This window comes from Dermacentor albipictus, chromosome 9, assembly GCF_038994185.2.
Source record: "Dermacentor albipictus isolate Rhodes 1998 colony chromosome 9, USDA_Dalb.pri_finalv2, whole genome shotgun sequence".
NCBI classification, from domain to species: domain Eukaryota; kingdom Metazoa; phylum Arthropoda; class Arachnida; order Ixodida; family Ixodidae; genus Dermacentor; species Dermacentor albipictus.
Window position 1 is genome coordinate 53,326,267 of NC_091829.1, and position 19,795 is coordinate 53,346,061.

The following is a 19,795-nucleotide window of genomic DNA, read 5'->3' on the forward strand; positions in this document are numbered from 1 at the left end:
GCACGATGTGCACTGACAATACCGCTAAATGTCGAGCAGGGCCTTGCAGCAGTGAGGCTCGCCAAGTGGTGGGAAGGGGTCCTAGCATAATGCCTGAGATGCATACGCATTGTCTCAACAGCAATGTGCGTCGTGATCGGGTAATCCTGCGCTAGGGCAATGGTTTCAGCCGTTGATGCACTGCGTGGTAAGCCAAGACTTATCTTAAGAGCTTCGGCTTGAATGCTCTGAATCGTACGCAGGTTAGTCTTGCAGGTGTTGGATATGGCAGGCAGGCTGTAGCACAGGAATCCAACGAATAACGCCATGTACAACTGTAACATAGCGTGTATAGATGCTCCCCAACTTTTTCCTGCAAGGAACCTGAACAGGTGACAGATAGCAGTCAGCCGCTTTTTCACGTAATTGACGTGCGGAGTCCAAGACAGGTCTCTGTCAATTACGAATCCCAAGAACCTGTGACTTCTGCTGTATGGTATAAGTTGTCCGTTAATAGATACGCCGTAACCAGACATTGGCTTCCTCGTGAATGCCACCATTGCGCACTTTCCGCATGAAAGTTCAAGTCCTTGTTGACGAAGGTAGCAAGATGTCTTTGTGGCTGCCTTCTGAAGCCGAGCACGAAGCTGAAGTCGTGTCACACCTGATGCCCAAATGCAGATGTCGTCCGCATAGATGGAAAGTCGTACGGTGCTTGGCAGGTTGTAAACCAATCCACTGAGGGTGAGATTGAAAAGAGTCGGGCTAAGCACTCCTCCTTGAGGGACTCCTCGGCTACCGTAATGCTCGGACGCCGGGCCATTTTCTGTGTGCATGTAGAATGATCTCCTCTGTAAGTAGTTGCACACCCACATATACATCTTGCCACCAAGTCCGACGGCTTCTAACGTGCTAAGGATGGCTTCATGGGTGACATTATCATACGCTCCTTTAACCTCTAGAAACAGAGCAGCAGATAGACGCTTACAGGCCTTTTGGTGTTGCACAAAGGTTATCAAGTCAACAACGCTGTCTGTTGACGAACGGCCCCGTCTATATCCGGCCATAGCTTGTGGATAGATTTCATAGTACTCTAAGTACCATTCCAGATGTGTTAAAACCATTCGTTCCATTGTTTTTCCGACACAGCTGGCAAGTGCGATCGGACGGTATCAGGAAATGTCCAAAGGCGACTTGCAAACATTGAGAAGTGGAATGAGGCGAGTTGACTTCCACTCTTGCGGAACCGTACCCGTCTGCCAGGAGTCGTTGTACAGGAGCAAGAGTGCCTTCCGAGCTTGGTCTCCTAGGTTACACAGCGCACGGTATGTAATGCCGTCAGGTCCTGGCGCTGAAGAACGCCTGCACAATGCCAGTGCAGCTTCTAGTTCTTCCATAGAAAAAGGGAATTCCATGCGGGGGTCGCGTGAAAACGGTGGGTGGTCGAGGGTTCCCGTACCCGTTCCACCGGAAGTTGCCTCGCCAGCAATCTTTCTGCAGGAAGATTCAGCGACGTCAATATCTCTGCATTGTAGATAAAGTGCCAAAGATTTAAACGGGTGGCGTTGACCAGAGGTTGTGCGAAGGCCACAAACAGTCCTCCATATAAGCGACAAAGGTTTTGGCGGATCCAGGGACTCGCAAAAGGATGCCCATTGTCGCGAAGCCAGCTTGTTCATGTGACGCTGTATTTTCTTTTGTGTTCGTCTAGCCAATCTCAAATCATGATTTGACTTCGTGCGTCTATATCTTCGCTCCGCACGACGGCGAATGGCTCGAAGTTTTGATAGTTCAATGTCGAAATCGGTGCGGGAAGAACTCCTCGAAAGCAGATGCGTGGTTGTTTGTATGGCATCCTTTATCGCGCCCTGTAGGTTATTAGAGGTGCGGTCACGACAACAGTCTTCCATTAATATTTTGTATTTAGGCCAATCGGTGCACTGGACGGTTCTGGAAGACTTGGAACTAGTCAAACCTTCGATCTTCAAATAGGTTGGGATGTGGTCGCTACCCCGTGTTTCTAAATTGGAAAACCAGTGAACTCTTCTCGAAAGCGACCGTGACACGAAGGTTAGGTCCAAGCAGCTGCCATACGCTGATCCACGCAGATAAGTAGGGCTACCATCATTTGACAAGCAAAATTCCCGTTCAGAGGCAAAGGACACCAACGTTCTGCCCCTAGAGTTAACTTTGGAGCTTCCCCATAGGTAATGGTGGGCGTTAAAGTCACCAGTGAGTACCCACGGCTCTGGAGTAGATGTCAAAATTCCCCGTAGGCGCTCACAATCTAGACGGCTTGCTGGAGATAAATAGGCTCCAAGAATTGTAAACGTGAACTTTTTCTTCTTCACTGTTAAGCAAACGTATTGATTTGCTTCGTCAGGAGGCACTGGGTGATGTACATAAGTCAAGTCACGGCGTATAAACACAACAACCTTGCTGCACTCTCCGTGGGTAGAGGACATAAAGCACTCATACCCGTACAGTCTGATTGGAGCTGACAGGTGGGGCTCGCAAATCACGATAATGGGGAACTGGTGCGTAAAAACAAACTGTCTAAAGTCGGACATGCGTGACCTAAGCCCTCTGGCGTTCCACTGCAAGACAGATGCATGCTTGACTTGCTCTTGAAACGACGGCATCGCTCGGGCCATGGTTTTACCCTAGAGCCGCAAGCACCGGACTCAAGGTGTCCAGCACCTGCAGTGCGCTCTGTGCCGACGGGGTTTTCATGCTGCTCAGTAGAATGCGCATGGTGTCCATAAGTGACTTGAGCATCACTATGACTTGGCGATCCTCAGTCGTCGTCTCATCCGCGGTTCGTGAGGTCATTGTGGGCGGCGCACTTTGGTGTGACTCCGAGGCAGGTTGTGCTCTTGGAAGTGTAGGCCACTCTTCAGGAGGTGAGCGTGCTGCCGCAGTCTTCGTTTTCACAGTATCTGTTTTTGTGGAAGTCGGCGTTGATACGGTAACCGCTTTGCCGGAAGATGGTGTATATCTTTCAGTAGACGTAACTCTTCGTGCTGCTCTTCGGGGACGATTTCGTCGTCGCCTGAGAGTAGCGGCAGCCTCTTTGTATGTCGAATGGTCCCGTACCATACGTGTGAGTACTGCTCGCTCGTTCCTCACCTGCGGGCAATCATTGGATGAGGCCTCATGAGTACCATGGCAGTTAGGGCACTTTAACACAGTTGCGCGGCAGGCATCTGCTGAATGAGATTCGGCGCACCGTGGGCACACGAGGTTATTCCTACAGACACCTTTTACGTGTCCCATCTTGCAGCATTTGCAGCATTGCAGGGGCTTCGGTATGTATGGGCGGACTGGATGGCGGACGTGGCCAACTTTGACATGTGAGGGAAGGCTGTCTCCATCAAACCACAGCTTCAGGCAACGGGTGTTGCCAAGTCTTGTGATGTGCGTGATAAGAGTGCCTTCTGTAGTTGGTTTTATTAATATTGGTAAGTCGTCGGTTGGTATAGAAATATCGACATAATAAATGACGCCGATAGTCCCATTGCAGCCAGTAGGTATCAAGGATCGTACCTGTACTTTGTCGATCTCCGTTACGTGCCGCAGGCTTTGCAGTGCACTGCGGTGTAGAACACCGACTGCAAGGACATTCTTCCGTGTGTTTATTCTCACGTCATTTATCTCATTTGGCGCGACTCCCTCAAGAAACGCAGAAAGGACTTGCCTGTTTAGGAGTCGCAGATTTGACACTGGGTCCACAGGCATGAAGAGCATAGTGTGCGGCCATCGCTGTGATGTTGTCTTCACGGTAGAGACACTTGGCGACGATGACCTCCGCAGTAGTCTTCTTTTTGTGGTTCGGCTCATGACAAGCGTGAAATCGTCGTCCGACGAGTCGACGCTGTCCGAGTACAACTCGGTTGCCTCGCTGTCCGTGTCACTTGACGCATTTCCACGTTTCCTGGATGCGACCACACGTGATGGCTTGGCTCCAGGAAGGTCTTCGAGGGTGTCTTCGTCCGTTGCCACAACACGGGAGCGGCAGCTCCCAAAGTTTGTAAAGAAACAAAGCGAGACAAAGGTACAAGCGTTCTATGATAGAAACACTTCGTCGTCGTCCTCCATATTACTTTTATATTACTTTTATATTCTGTATGCTTTCAACGTGATAGCGTTGAGGGCCTAGCATCGCAGAAAATCCGGTGTCGGTGGTGTTGTCCGTCAGGGAGAAAACTTCCCGAACCACGCACGCATAACTACCCAGGCGCTCCGCGTGGCGCAAGGGCTTCACTGACCTAAAATAATTTCTCGAAGTAAAATGCGTCAGAAAAATCGCAAAGCACGGATTACAACCTACAAACATGATAGTGTCGGATTGTCATTTGTACCCGCCGTGGTTGCTCAGTGGCTATGGTGTTGGGCTGCTGAGCACAAGGTCGCGGGATCGAATCCAGGCCACGGCGGCCGCATTTCGATGGCCGCGAAATGCGAAAACACCCGTGTCCTTAGATTTAGGTGCACGGTAAAGAACCCCAGGTGTTCAAAATTTCCGCAGTTTTCCACTACGGCATGCCTCATAACCAGAAAGTGGTTTTGGCACGTTAAACCCAATAATCTTTTTCTTAGTGTCATTTGAATTTACGAGAAAAGAATTTTTGTTAGGCGGATACTCGAGCACAAACACCTTTTCCAGCGTTTCAACCATTCATGGAGGGGCGCGCCCTTTTGATTCCTTTCAACAGCGTCCAGATGGCACTCGTCTCCACGCATCCGGAGCAGCGGCTCAAGGAGGCAAAGGAGGAAATAACAAAACCTGAAAGCTCGCCTTCGTACATAGCTTTCGCCACCAGCGTTCCCTGGTAAAGAGTAAGGTTACATGAGCTCCATAAAAGAAATGGGCAGGACATGTAATGAGGAGGAAATATAACCGATGATCATTAAGGGCTACGCACTGGATACCAAGTGAAGGGAAGGGTAGCGCGGGGCCGTAGAAACTTAGGTGGGCGGATGAGATTGAGAAGCTTGCAGGGACAACATGGCCACAATTAGTACATGACCGGGCGAGTTGGAGAAGTATGGGTGAGGCCTTTGCGCTGCATGGGCGTAACCAGGTAGATGATCATGATGAAGTTAATGATGTTGACGACGACGATAATGGTGATGATGAGGATTATGATGATGATGAGCTCCAGTTGCCGGAAAGCGTGAGAAGCCATCAGTGATCTTTGAATGGTAACGCGTTTCCCTCTTAAAAGCCAAGCCTAAGCCTCCTACAAGATTTTTATTCTTTTCATTTTTTTTTGTACTCTTGCTCGTACCCATCGAGTTTATCACTATAACAACTAGAGGGAAATCTGACGCCACCGCTTACGCGAGTTTTCTTATGGCCGCTGTGCTGTCATGGGAATGACGGTCCATGTGTCTGCGAGGCTTGTGTTGGCTGGTTTAGCAAGAGGCTCCGTTTAAAACATGGATATGGCTATACAAATACCGCGTTCCTAAAGTAGAATCTTTATAACATGTTTTCATTCACGCGTAGTACATATTCCAGTGGTGTTTACTCACCTACAATGCATAACCAAGCGAAGAAAAGCAAGATCATACAACAAACTGTTCTAAAGAGAGCGCGAATCTTTGCCGCCTGTCCCTCAATTTAAGCTGGCCGCTGATACTTTCTACGTTTCACATAATTGCACGTGCAATAACAAGTTCTCATATTGAAACAAAACGTGTCTTTGTGTAATAATAAAGCTAACGAAGCTTTTTACGCGCATATTTAGTAAAGATTGACCATCCTCACGGACTGAACGGTGCTTGACGGGCATGTGCTCCAATTATCCTGTTAAAGACCTTTCGGATCGGTAGCCGTCCACAGCCGCTAGAGCTACGGCTATTTCCTCAGCTTCCGTTACCGAGCAGTCCTTCATTGATGCGCTGCTTATCTCTTTGTAGTTCTGGCTTATTACTATCGCAGCTGTCTTTACTATGTTTGTGCCTCTTTGCTTGGCGTATACTGCAGCATCTGTGTATACTGTTGTGTTTTTTGTGGCCAGGTACTTTTCCACGTATTTCGCCCTTGCGTCCCTTCGCGCCGTGTGGAGGTTTGGGTCCATGTTTTTGGGTATAGGGCTAACAGTGAATGTTTTCCGGTATTCATCAGGAATCCCCTCCGTTCTTTGGGTTTCTTTGATTGATTCCGCGAAGCCTAGCCTCATTAGCAGTTCCCTTCCCGTTTTGGTCTGCTGGAGTCTCATGAGCTGTGCGATACTTTGGGCTTCTTTTAATTCTTTGAAGGTGTTGCTTAAACCAAGTGCCATTAGTTTCTCTGTCGATGTATTGTTCGGCAGGTGAAGTGCTGTTTTGTACGCTTTGCCTAAAATTGTGTCCGCTTCTTGTATTTCCTGTTTGGTGCAGTTGAAGTACGGGAGTGAGTATGCGACTCTGCTGACCACCAGGTTGCCAACCAGCTTAAGTGTGTCTCCTTCTTTCATCCCATATCTCCTTTGTGACACCCGCGTGATCATGCGTGCCATTTGGGATGTTGACTGCTTGAGTGTTTTCAGCGTGTGGGTGCAGCGCTGGTTGGATTGTACCCACATTCCAAGGACCCTGATTTGTTGGCTTTCCGGTATCGGCTGCCCCTTTAGCCATATGTTAAGGCTTTCTTTGCTTTTCTTGCCCCGTGTAATTCTCAGAAGCTCGGATTTCTCCGTAGAGCACTCAAGGCCTCTTCCGCGACATATTCTTCCACGCAAGTGGCTGCTGCTTGCAGATAGCTTTTTTTTTGGCACAGCGAGCCTTTAGTGGCCCAGATGGTGATGTCATCTGCATAAATGGCGTGTTTTATGCCTTCGATTTTGCTTAGTTTATGCCCTAGGCCAATCATTGCGATGTTAAAGAGTATCGGGGAAATTACTGAACCTTGGGGTGTCCCCTTGTTTGGAATTACATGAACGGCAGAGTAGGACGCAGAGCGCTTCACATCCTCCGCTCCTGCAGGGCTAACAACAAAGTCAGGCATACAATTTTCTGGGTACCGGGACACGCTGGAATAGAAGGGAACCTAAGGGCGGACAAGGCAGCTCGAGAGCACACAAACCGAGCGGCCACAAGCACCGATCCTGAGGAACCCATACCAGTCAACCCAAGCTACTCAGACATATTGAATTACTATAAGGGCGTCCGAATCAAATTCCCTCCACCCCACAACAGCCTAAATCAGCATGAAGCAACCTCCTGGAGGAGGCTGCAAACAGGAACATATCCAAACCTAAACACACTAAGCAAGATGTTTCCCACCCAGTATAGAAACATTTGCCCCTGGTGCGGCGCCAAGCCCACCTTATATCACATTACATGGGAATGCGTTCAGAATCAGCAATTCCTTCAAATAAAAGACCCGAGTGCGGAGCAGTGGGAGAGGGTGCTCTCCAGCAGCGACCCGAAAGTCCAGCATGGACTAGTAAGGCACGCTCGCCGAGTAGCCACCCTCAGTGGTGCCCTGGAATAGGGGCGTCGACCCTGCGCAGATGGGGAAGAAGACCGTGAAGATGGCCGACCACCTCTGCCACCGCTAATTTCTACACCATTAGAGCAAATAAAGTTTTTCCTCCTCCTCCTCCTCCAATTATCCTGGCTCACCGAGAACGATGCCAATCCGAAGTCACAATATACCGGCACTCCCATGCATACGACAGTGCCGGAGCGGCAGATTTCCCTCTGGGTAATATAGTGAGAAACTCTATAATCGTACCCTGTCTTTTACAGCGAACCTGTATACCTCCACCACCCCACCGAAGGAAATTTTCTTGTCGTAATCAAAAGGGTATCACGAAGTCTATCACGAAGGGTATAGAAAAGGGTATCACGGGCCTATCACGAAGATAGTGCAATGCCGGGCCTGCCCATGATGGAGGTGAAGCAGTCGTTAAGCCCCATACATGGGCCGATCCCATAGGCAGTGCAATACCAGCCCGACTCGCGGCGGAGGTAAAGCATGCGTCCAGCACTCCCTATACGTTGGCCGATACTGAAGATAGCGAAATTCATTCATTTATTTTTCCTCATTCAGTTTTTATTTTCCAGAAAAAAAAAGACATTTCCGGTAGAGGTATCTGGGCAAAAAGCTGTATTTTGACAGCTTGACCGGGCCCGGGACACCTGGGAACTTCTAGCAGTGGTGACATTCTGGAGATAAAACAAATTATTGACAAAAAACATAGCCATCAATAAGACATACAGGTGACATGCACATTTTATTCCACGTATATACTAACGCACACATATATTGTAAATACAGAAGATCAACCGATAATTGGAGTACAACAGCTCACAAATATAGTAAGAGTAAAAAAAAATTATAACATATCCATTTCCAGCAATAATATAGGTTCGATGCTTAGTCGACAGTGAAAATAAATGCATTTGTGCAGTCTGTATTGCATCCTGATTATGAACATTATTATAAGGCTACATGTTACGGAAATATTGTTTAAGCTGCTTCAAAGTAAAGCCTATGGTATTCTTGCACCTGTTTAAGATACTAGGTAAATTATGTTCAAGGGTTTCTAACTTGTAGTTCGAGCGCAAGCGCGGTGTAAACCACAAGTCCGTGATTCACGTGCATTTGTTACTTGGTGCGGGTTTTAATGATGCAGTGTGTGTATGGAAATCGTGAATGGAGCTAGGCGAAAAATACGAGCGCAAAATAGTAAAGTCGTACGCGTGATCAGAGGCATGTCATTGTAGACCATAATCTTATAGGTCTAAAATGCATCGTCAGTAAGTAATAAGCACGGAATGTGATTTTCATCCTATTTGTCATAGTTGTTGTTACCATACTAGACTGCAGTAGTTTATATGTGCCTGGAAAAGTCCGTGATATATTTTAATTTTGAAAAATGTCGAAAAAATTGTGCGACAACGTGCCAATGCCGGCCCGATCCGCGGCGAGATATAGCAGACCTTAGGCACTCCCAATACGTCTGCCGAACCCGAAGATAGTGCAATGCCGGCCCCACCCGCGGTGGAGGTGAAGCAGACGTTAAGCACTCCCCATAAGTGGGTCGATACCGAAGACAATGCAATACCGGCCCGATCCGCGGCGAGGTATAGCAGACCTTAGGCACTCCCAATACGTCTGCCGATCCCGAAGATAGTGCAATGCCGGCCCCACCCATGGTGGAGGTGAAGCAGGCGTTAAGCATTTTCCATACGTTAGGAGATCCGAAGACAGTGCAATGCTGGCCCGACCCACGGCTGAGGTATAGCAGACCTTAGGTACTCCCAATACGTCTGCCGATCCCGAAGATAGTGCAATGCCGGCCCCACCCGTGGTGGAGGTGAAGCAGACGTTAAGAACTCCCCATACGTGGGTCCATACCGAAGACAGTGCAATGCCGGCCCGACCCGCGGCTGAGGTATAGCAGACCTTAGGCACTCCCAATACGTCTGCCGATCCCAAAGATAGTGCAATGCCGGCGCCACCCGTGGTGGAGGTGAAGCAGGCGTTAAGCATTTGCCATACGTGGGTCGATCCGAAGACAATACAGCGCCACCCCGACCCGCGGCTGAGGTATAACAGACCTTAAGCACTCCCAATACGTGGGCCGATACCGAAGATACTGCAATGCCGGCCCGACCCGTGGCTGAGGTATAGCAGACCTTAAGCACTCCCCATACCTGGGTCCATACCGAAGACAGTGCAATGCCGGCCTGACCCGCGGCTGAGGTATAGCAGACCTTAGGCACTCCCAATACGTCTGCCGATCCCGAAGATAGTGCAATCCTGGCCCCATCCGTATTGGAGGTGAAGCAGGCGTTATGCATTTCCCATACGTGGGTCGATACCGAAGACATTGCAATGCCGGCCCGACCCGCGGCTGAGGTATAGCCGACCTTAGGCACTCCCAATACCTCTGCCGATCCCGAAGATAGCACAATGCCGGCCCCACCCGTGGTGGAGGTGAAGCAGGCGTTAAGCATCTCCCATACGTGGTTCGATCCGAAGACAATACAGTTCCAACCCGACCCACGACTGAGGTATTGCAGACCTTAGGCACTCCCAATACGTCTGCCGATCCCGATGATAGTGCAATGCCGACCCCACCCGCGGTGGAGGTGAAGCAGACGTTAAGCACTCCCCATACCTGGGTCCATACCGAAGACAGTGCAATGCCGGCCTGACCCGCGGCTGAGGTATAGCAGACCTTAGGCACTCCCAATACGTCTGCCGATCCCGAAGATAGTGCAATGCCGGCCCCACCCATGGTGGAGGTGAAGCAGGCGTTAAGCATTTTCCATACGTTAGGAGATCCGAAGACAGTGCAATGCTGGCCCGACCCACGGCTGAGGTATAGCAGACCTTAGGTACTCCCAATACGTCTGCCGATCCCGAAGATAGTGCAATGCCGGCCCCACCCGTGGTGGAGGTGAAGCAGACGTTAAGAACTCCCCATACGTGGGTCCATACCGAAGACAGTGCAATGCCGGCCCGACCCGCGGCTGAGGTATAGCAGACCTTAGGCACTCCCAATACGTCTGCCGATCCCAAAGATAGTGCAATGCCGGCGCCACCCGTGGTGGAGGTGAAGCAGGCGTTAAGCATTTGCCATACGTGGGTCGATCCGAAGACAATACAGCGCCACCCCGACCCGCGGCTGAGGTATAACAGACCTTAAGCACTCCCAATACGTGGGCCGATGCCGAAGATACTGCAATGCCGGCCCGACCCGTGGCTGAGGTATAGCAGACCTTAAGCACTCCCAATAAGTCTGCCGATCCCGAAGTTAGTGCAAAGCCGGCCCGACCCGTGGTGGAGGTATAGCAGACTTTAAGCACTCTCAATACGTCGGCCGATCCCAACGATAGTGCAATGCCGGCCCGACCCGCGGCTGAGGTATAGCAGACTTGTGGCACAATTGCGGATTTGGGGACATCTCACCGCGCCTTAGAGGCGTGCTCACTCGCGGAATCAGTGGCCTACTGCAAATCTGTTGTTGGAATTCCATATTACAAGAACTGAAATTGTTATTGCAAGAACTCCACATAAACAGCTCAGCTTGATATTGGGTTGTGATTCCGGAAGGTCGCAGAAATCTGCGGTTAGTTTTTCTTTTTCATTTATTTATTAACCTGTAAATAAACCCCTCTGCAACGTTTGCCTACTACAGCCTTATTATTTCTTACATTTGCGCGAAAAGTTTCACACTCCGACTGATATTTTATGAGGAAATACGTGATAACCAGCATATAACGTTTCAGAGGGCTTGTAGGGGTGTGAATGGCTTGACCCTAAAACGCTTGCATTCGTACACAAAAAACACGATGTAACTAAGCGTGTAATTATTCTTTTTTTGTTGTTCAGAGGCACTTTTCGCTCACTAAAAACGATTTCATACGGAAACTCGCTCATTGTTAAAGCGGCATCTGGTTTCATGGTAATGAAAGCAAGAGAATTCTCACCTCAAATCTGCTCTTCGTTTTAACTCTGATGGCAAGCGAGTATAGGGTGTTGTCCGGCACAGTAAGAGGTGCGCCCGTTGCATCCTTCAAATATAAACGTTTTCTTGCAGCGTACCATATGGCTTTTTCGCGAAATTCGGCCACAAGTCGCCATGTCTCCTTGATTCTGCTTATCCACTCCGCCCCTAATTTTACATAGCCTCTGAGGAAGAAAGAAAGAAAGCCAAAGTTATAGGGACTATAAAAGATGCACAAATCACGATTAAATTTCTTTAATTTCGTTATTTCGCTTTTATAAGAACTGATAAAATATTTGCTCAAACCTCTATTTCCGTACTAGACGACAAACTTTGGCGAGTCGGTGGTGATTCATGTTTCGGAAATTAACCGCGCAGAACAGACAAGGTCGTTTTCTTCTTAACCTTCGTCATTGTCTGTTTTGAGCTCTTAATTTCCGAAACATGATTCTATCTGCGTTGGTTCACGCTAAGCAGTTAATTACCAGAACAACCCGGCGAAACCCAAGTCACGATGAAGGTACATCCACTTTCATTGAAGCATTGCGGCGACATACCCGTAGTGCCACCTCCAAAACACTGCTGAGGGCTCCTGTCTCGTGCTTCTCACTAGGCACGTGGTGCGATCTAGCGGCGCGGCCACGAAGTATCAGTTTGGCACGTGCGCAAAAGTGTTTTCACGCTCAATTGTCTCACTATATATGACATGGGTTCTATTTCGCCTGTGTATGTCTGTAACGATTTCCCGGCAGCCTGGGTCACTGGGTAGTCTACGGTCCGTTGGCTAGAGCATCAGGCGATGCGCACACGCAAACACACACACACGCACACGCACACGCACACACACAAACAAACACACACACGAACTTGGGTCACTGGGAGTGCTCAGCTGATTATGTGCCGCTCTTCCGTGAAACACATTGGCGTTAACCCGCCGTGGTTGCTCAGTGGCAATGGTGTTGGGCTGCTGAGCACGCGGTCGCGGGATCTAATCCCGGCCACGGCGGCCGCATTTCGATGGGGGCGAAATGCGAAAACACCCGTGTACTTAGATTTAGGTGCACGGTAAATAACCCCAGGTGGTCGAAATTTCCAGAGTACTCCACAACGGCGTGCCTCATAATCAGGAAGTGGTTGCGGTGCGTAAAATCCCATAATTTAATTTTAACTTTGGTGTTAACTCGGGGCACTCGGTATGTGCCGCTGGATCTGCGCTCCTCTTCTTTAAACTAAGTAGACGCCAACTTGGGTGGCTTGTTAAGTGCCACTCTTCAGTGAACTGCTTCGAGGCTACCTTGGGGTACTCGGTCTCTGTTAGTGAGCGTTTGCCGCTCTCGAGTGAACTTCACACCTTGGTACAGTCGGTATGCGCAGCTCGGTATGCACTGCATTTCAATGAAACTCTTTGACGCCAACTTCGGTCATTCGGTGTGTGCTTCTGGGTATGTGCAGCGCTTCAATGAACCTGTTTCGCGCCAATTTGGGTCCTCTGCGTATGTGACAATGGGTATGTTCTTCTCTTCAATTGAACCCTTTCAATTAAACTCTTCTCTTCAATTAAACGCTAACTTAGGGCCCACATGGTGTCGCGGCTAAGGCGGCGTTAAGAGCATGGAATCCACCAAGCCCTTCGACTACGGCTTCCGATTGCAGAAAATGAAGGAAAAGGGGTTTATTTGGCTTAGTTACATGGCTCCCGTTACGGAAGCCTACTCAATGCTGGAGCAAGTTAAACTTTCAAGTTCACGTCAGCACCCTCTCTCCAATTCACGAAAAGTCTCCGCTTTTGATACCACCGTCTTCCCTAGGTGAGTCCACTAGAGAACCTGAAGACTGTCCTGCAGCAAATCATAATCGTTCACTCTGTTGCGATACCGCGCTCATGCTCTCAACAACCCGCAGCTCTGAAGAGACAGGTCTGGAATCGGTGGCGAGAAAGCAACCGGCGACACCTTGTTCGTCGTCGTTGCCCCCCTTCTTTTCATACTTTTCTCAGGTTTCTAGGTAATGCCAGGGTGAGCGCCTTACGTTGTACCCTTCAAAAGTCGGTGCTCACGCGGCGTTGACGCCTGGATAGCAGAGATGGTAGTTTTATACGTGGCGAATGGCAATTAACGCCTTTGTGGTGTTGAGACGAAACAATGGGTCACTAAATATGTACCACTGTGCATGTCCCGCTCTTCTAAAATTATCTGTGAGCCCTTATGATTCCAGCTTTCTTCAGTCAGCATGAGCTACTTGGTTACTCGGTGTATGCTCATGGTTATGTGCCGCTTTGCAGTGACAGCAAAAATTTTCTAAAATTTATCTGGCATTGCGCGGAATTGAAACCGAATCTTATATATGAATGCAATGATCATGAATATGTATTAAAGTGGTGGCGTGCAGCAGAAGTTCAACACCGGTCTTCCAATCTGAAGGTCTGTTTCGAATCCTTGTCCAGTCCACTAGACTTTTCAAACTAGGAGCGACACTTGATATTGAAAAATAATATACCGAGAGCCAGTGGTGCTATAATGGTACAAGTGCAACTAAATTAGGACGGCGCACTAAGCTTAAATGAAGATGCTCCCTTACTCGACCAAGAATTTGCCTCTCTGCTGTAGTATTCCGCCACTACCACCCTTACCACTCTATTGATTAAGGCACATCCCTCGGTCCCCAGCAACTGCAAAACACCTGACCGAGGCGGTGGTCAGACCTGCCACGCCGCAGAAGTTGCCATGATTTGGATTCGGGCAGTCCGCCACTAGGAACTGAACCTGGCAACATTTACCACGTGAGACTTCTCGAGTTAGGTTAGCATCTTAAATCTTAGCATGCCTAACTCGACATACATATATATATCATATATCCATCCAAGACATACATATCTTTCGCGTTGTTTCGGTTATCATTCGCCTCGCTGAAAAACAAGAACTGGTGAAGTTAATTTTGTGCTGACTAAACACCACGTCCTCTGCTGCTGATGTCTTCTAGATAAGAGAGAATACAGGGTAGGATTTCTAATTCCTAATGATATATCATGCAACTTTGTTAAATTCTACAGCCCTAACGACAGGGTAGCTGCCATTGTACTAAAGGTAAATAGGGGATTTGGAATCATGGTGACACTAGCAGACGCTCCAAACTCCATTCATGATGATGAAGAAATAGAACAGTTTTATGAAGATGTTGAATTACTATTGCAAAAGGTGCAAACTCAATATCCATGGTCATGGACGATTACGATGTAAAAGTGTGTGTAGGGGGGGGGGGGGAGCGATGAAGGCTTGCAGACAAGCAACTAATTGGCATTGCAGCATCGATTTTATGAACACTAGAAGAGTGGTGCTTGTATAATTCACGGAAAGGAATATATTGACACCCAATAATAAATACCTTCTTCACGAAGCACAGAAACAGAAAGAGGACCTGGAAAAGCTTTAATGCCGAAACAAGCAATAAAATAGATTTCATGGTCTCTGCCGATACTAGCATAGTGCAGGACCAAAGATAAGGGAGGGGTAAGGTTGCTCTCAATTAGAAGAACGAAAGAGCAGAATTAGCCAAGAATATGCAAATCAGCTTAGACGCCGCACGAGTAAAACCAGACTTATTTAGGCTGGTCCTCACTAGCAATTATGCGGCTTCAGAACAAGAAAATGAAGGTAACATGGAGATAATGGAGGTAACCCTAACTAGGCTGATTTCAGCTAGCGAAATTCAAGTTCGAGGTAGGGCTCTGAGGCAACCAAATAATAAGCTCTGCCAAGTACCAAAGGACCTAATAAAACAACTACAAAGTCTGAAAGTGTCTAAGTTTGCAATAGGATACATAGTATCCACGGCACTGTCTAAACTGATAAACTAGAAGAAAGTGAGCGATATTCGAGGTTATAACGTGGGAAACATTTAGCAAGGAATACGAGAGGTCTGCAGCATGAAATCATGCCAGGAAAACTCCACATATGACAATGCCAGAGGTATGCAGTGAAAAATAACCAGGGTAATATCATCAATCTTGTTGATATAGTAAAATCAGCAGAGGGGAGGGGGCAATTCGATACTGACGTGTACAGTACCCAGAGCCGCCACGCAAACTTAATTTGAAGCAGGGATCAAATATTATTATTATTAGATCATTATTAGAGATGAAGTTAGAAGGGCCTTCCACTACTTGTACCGGGGAAAAGCGGCAAGACGGAATAACAGTCCATCTTATCAAAAATGGTGGAGATAATATACTTGAAAGGCTGGCGGCGCCTTACCTATAAGGGACCGCTGGCTTTTCAGCTCAAGTCGCGTAGCATGGACTATACTCAGTGCCTGGAAGTGTGCCGATAGCTGGAAGAATGCCAACGTACTAATCTATACGAAGACCTGCATCAAATAATTCAGTTATAGGCCTACTAGCTCGCTTTCAGTATTTTGTGTAAATTCACCAAGATAATTCCCAATCGAATCATGGCAACACTTGACTTCAATCAACCAAGAGAGCGGGCTGGATACCAGAAGATATATTTTACGGTCGATCACGACCATGTCATCAAACAGGTAATTGAAAAATCTGCACAGTGCAATAAACCTCGATATACGGCTTTCATAATTTATTACAAACGTTTGATTCAGGGCATATACCAGTAGTCATAGGCATCGAGTTACCAAGGAGTGCAGGAGACATACATCAATATCTAAAGAAATATCTACAAAGACTTACAACTACGTTAATTCTGCACGCAGTGAAAGAATAAACAGATATTTCAATGGCGCCGTCTGTCTGCAGAGCGACCTGACTACAAATCTACTCAGGCTTCCCCCTTTGTCGGGAAACAGCGAGGCTGTTTATTGCTAGGTTCTGGTGGACGTCGTCTCCGTGGACATGAATGAACAATTGTTCATACTTGGACCCATGCCTAAGACACATATCCAGTGGCGGATATCCAGCGGAACATACATCAATGGGCAACACATCCCGTGACCCAAGTTGGCGTCGCACACGTTCACTGAAAAGCGGCAGACGCGGAGTGGAACATAGCCAACCTGGCGGGAAAACGGTTACAGACAAACACAGAGAGACAGACGTGTTTTCATTTTGCGACATATTGGCTGGCGCGCGCAATCTGTCTCGTGCTGCACTTTGCAAACGCGCCGGCTCTCGCCAATCTGGAGATCACGAGAGGCGTTGGTGACGCGTAGGCTCGTTTCACACCAGCTGCCACAGATAGGCCTCCCAGCTACGCTGGAGCCATCTCGTGGGCATCGTCACCGCACATTTCTCCTCGCGCTTTCATCATACACTCCTCTACCGCTTTTCTCCTCGCATCTTTTGTCCCCGGCAGCGCTTCGGGTTCGCTCTTCCGTCCTTCGTTGTGTTCGTTCGCTCGGTTACACCGACGCTCGCCGCTGGAAAGGACGCCCAAGAGCTGCGCTTGAAAACTGCGCTTAACTTGGAAGCTGTGTAACGAAAGCTGGTGACTTGGCTGGCCTATTCCTGACATCAGCGCAACATATGTGTCCAAGCGACACTATTAATGTTGTTTGGACCACAAGCGGATACTGAAAGCAGTGCATTCTTGTTCCCTTAACAATTTCAGTCGCTCGAGTGTAGTCTGTGGACCAAGGATGCACGTGCGCAGCCATTCGCTGAAGAGCGGAGGCCGAGATCATTGTTGTACGGACGTCGAACGAAATTGCGCTGAGTTAACGTGGACGCTGAAAGGCTGACAAATACGGCATTCCTTCATGATTCCGCGTGTCTTTTCTGACCGAGCGACTTGCCTGTGACATCACGGGGAATTTCGGGGTGCGGTATACCTTATGGCGGCTTATGTTGTTCGTCTGTCCCTCTCGTCGCTGACGCAATGAGTATGGTGTACTTGCTTCTCCTTTCCACGAGCATCTCAAATCGTGAGTCTAGAGCATGTAGGGTAAACGTGTGCGAGGCAAGACACAAGGACAAGTGTAAATTCAGCCCATGTATAATAAAAATTCAGTTGGCATTCGGCGCTTGCGCTTTTCACTCGTCTTGTCCCCGTGTGACCTTCCAGTTGTACATTTACGATTACCAATTGCCAACTTGTCCAATTAGCCATCCTACTAAGCATCTCAAAGCCATTGTTTTGCTCAATAAAGTTGTTTTCTATTTCTCCAAGGCGGCGCGGTCGCTTTGTGTTAACCTTCTCCTCCTCGACGTCTGCATGACCAACGGACCGGCCTAATATGACATGCACTCTTTCCCTAGCAAAGGATCACGGCTAGAGAAACGGTCTTTAGGAGACCTCTGTGTGTAGTTTGTACTCTCCCAGAAACATTTAACGTGTGCTGTTCTCATGTAAAAGACCTCCGAGAGCAACGTAGCTGCACGCTCCCATGTTATGTAGAGTACTCAACATAACGAGTTAGCTGACTATATCCATACTCAGAAAAAAAAAAGGAATGGTCGCAGCAACCATGCACGGGCAGCGTGCCCTTAGCCTCATTCGCCTACGAAGTAGCACTTTTCCTCAAATCTGGCTTCAGGGTATCTGAAACACTTGGAACAGAAAAGAATCATCCGAAGTAAATGTTACGCAGAAGCCATCCATAATGACTGCCAGAGTAAGCGAACAGCTTTCTGAATCCCCTGAAGTATTTCCGAAAATTGTTTTGGCATCGTTTCTTCCCGTTCCTGTGCGGTCGTTGTTGCATCCCGTTGATGCAGAGCCCGCGTCGCATTTCCAATTTCTGTTGCTATTCTGCCAGTCGTCGCAGCAGCATGCACGGCCACTGGATCACCCACACACAGAGTTAAAACTCTTGTGAGACTTCGGCGCCTCTTAGACCAATCAGATCACCGCCACCATTCCTTCTATCCCGTTGACCCAAATTCTCTCCTAAGGCTCCACCTCCATGACAGCCCTCTTCTCTACGCCTCGTTAATCTCTCGTTATTCTATCAGAGCAGACAGTCCGCCCGCCGGCATCGGGGAAAAGGTGCAAAAACCAAAAAAAGCTATTCGCTTTTCTTTAAAGGTCCGTCGGTTCACCGAGAGCTTCCGCTGGTGCGAAACATTAACGGGAGCTTACGATTGGTCCTTGTTGTAGAGGAAAAGGCGAATAGTGAAGCCGATGAACAACTTTTCTGGCCCTTTCACCACCAGCCCGTCTCTATATTGCGCGTCATCCTGGACAAAATAGGAACGATAAATTAGAACAAAAGCATATCACAATAAAAGAAGCAATGCCTAGTAATAACAGACAGTTTTAGTACAGCGTACGTTGCGTACGTAAAGGCATTGCGTACGCAACATCGCTACGTCCTGCAAAGTGCGCATGCGCCGAACGCCACACGAACGGTGCGTGAGGCCTACGCGGCAGCTGCGTATACGAACGCATCCGATGCTTCCGTGCGTACGTGGGGAACCATGCGTGCTGCTCTCATGGTTCTCGTTTGTTCGGGAGTGCACGAGACAAAAGAGATTGATATGTCGCGCGCCTAGGCGACAAGGCGTCACAACTAGGCATGCGCCATGGTAGCGGCGCACGCGTTATCACTCTGTCTTTGGTTGTGCTTAGCAGCTCCGGTGCAGCGGTGGCGTAGAGGTAGAACACCCGCCTCACGTGCAAGAGGTCCGTGGTTCGAATCCCGGTGCCGCGCAAATTTTCACCAGATACAAAAAAAATCCATCCGTTGCTAAAATTGCATAAACAGGCCTGGAGTCTGGCCTAATCCCGGTGACCAGAACCGGTGCACTCCCTCACCAGAGCATTTTGGCCACCCTGGAGCAGTACTTGGCCACAAGCTCCTATATGAACACAATACATAATCCTAATTCATAAGAAAGGGGACGCCAAAGACATGAAAAATTATAGACCGATCAGCTTACTGTCCGTTGCCTACAAAGTATTTACTAAAGTAATTGGAAATAGAGTCAGGAACACCTTAGACTTCCGTCAACCAAAGGACCAGGCAGGATTCCGTAAAGGCTACTCAACAATAGAACATATTCACCCTATCAATCAGGTGATAGAGAAACGTGCGGAATATAACCAACCGTTATATACAGCTTTCATTGATTACGAGAAAGCGTTGGATTCAGTCGAATCCTCAGCAGTGATGGAGGCATTGCCGAATCAGGGTATAGACGAGCCGCATGTAAAAATACTGAGCGATATCCATAACGGCTCCACAGCCACCGTAGTCCTCCAGAAAGAAAGCAACAAAATCCCAATAAAGAAAGACGTCAGGCAGGGAGATACGATCTCTCCAATGCTATTCACGGGGTGTTAACAGGAGGTATTCAGAGACCTTGATTGGGAAGAATTGGGGATAAGAGTTAATGGAGAATACCTTGGTAACTTGCGAATCGCTGATGATAGTGCCTTGCTAAGTAACTCAGGGGA

The 19,795-nt window shown here is 48.4% G+C and overlaps 1 protein-coding gene and 1 long non-coding RNA gene across 2 annotated transcripts in view; one reads left to right on the forward strand and one right to left on the reverse strand.

Annotated features, from left to right (window-relative positions):
* The window catches only part of LOC139049877 (uncharacterized), a 56,688-nt gene that overhangs the window by 31,547 nt on the left and 5,346 nt on the right, over positions 1-19,795 (reverse strand). The window contains exons 2-3 of the mRNA XM_070525735.1: positions 18,479-18,576; positions 11,416-11,617 (exon numbers count right to left, since the gene is read on the reverse strand). Of these exons, the coding sequence (XP_070381836.1) occupies positions 11,416-11,617; positions 18,479-18,576 (300 nt within the window). The remainder of the gene's footprint in view (positions 1-11,415; positions 11,618-18,478; positions 18,577-19,795) is intronic.
* Positions 1-19,795, forward strand: part of LOC139049879 (uncharacterized) — a 225,462-nt gene that overhangs the window by 31,412 nt on the left and 174,255 nt on the right. The gene's annotated exons all lie outside the window — the stretch shown is intronic.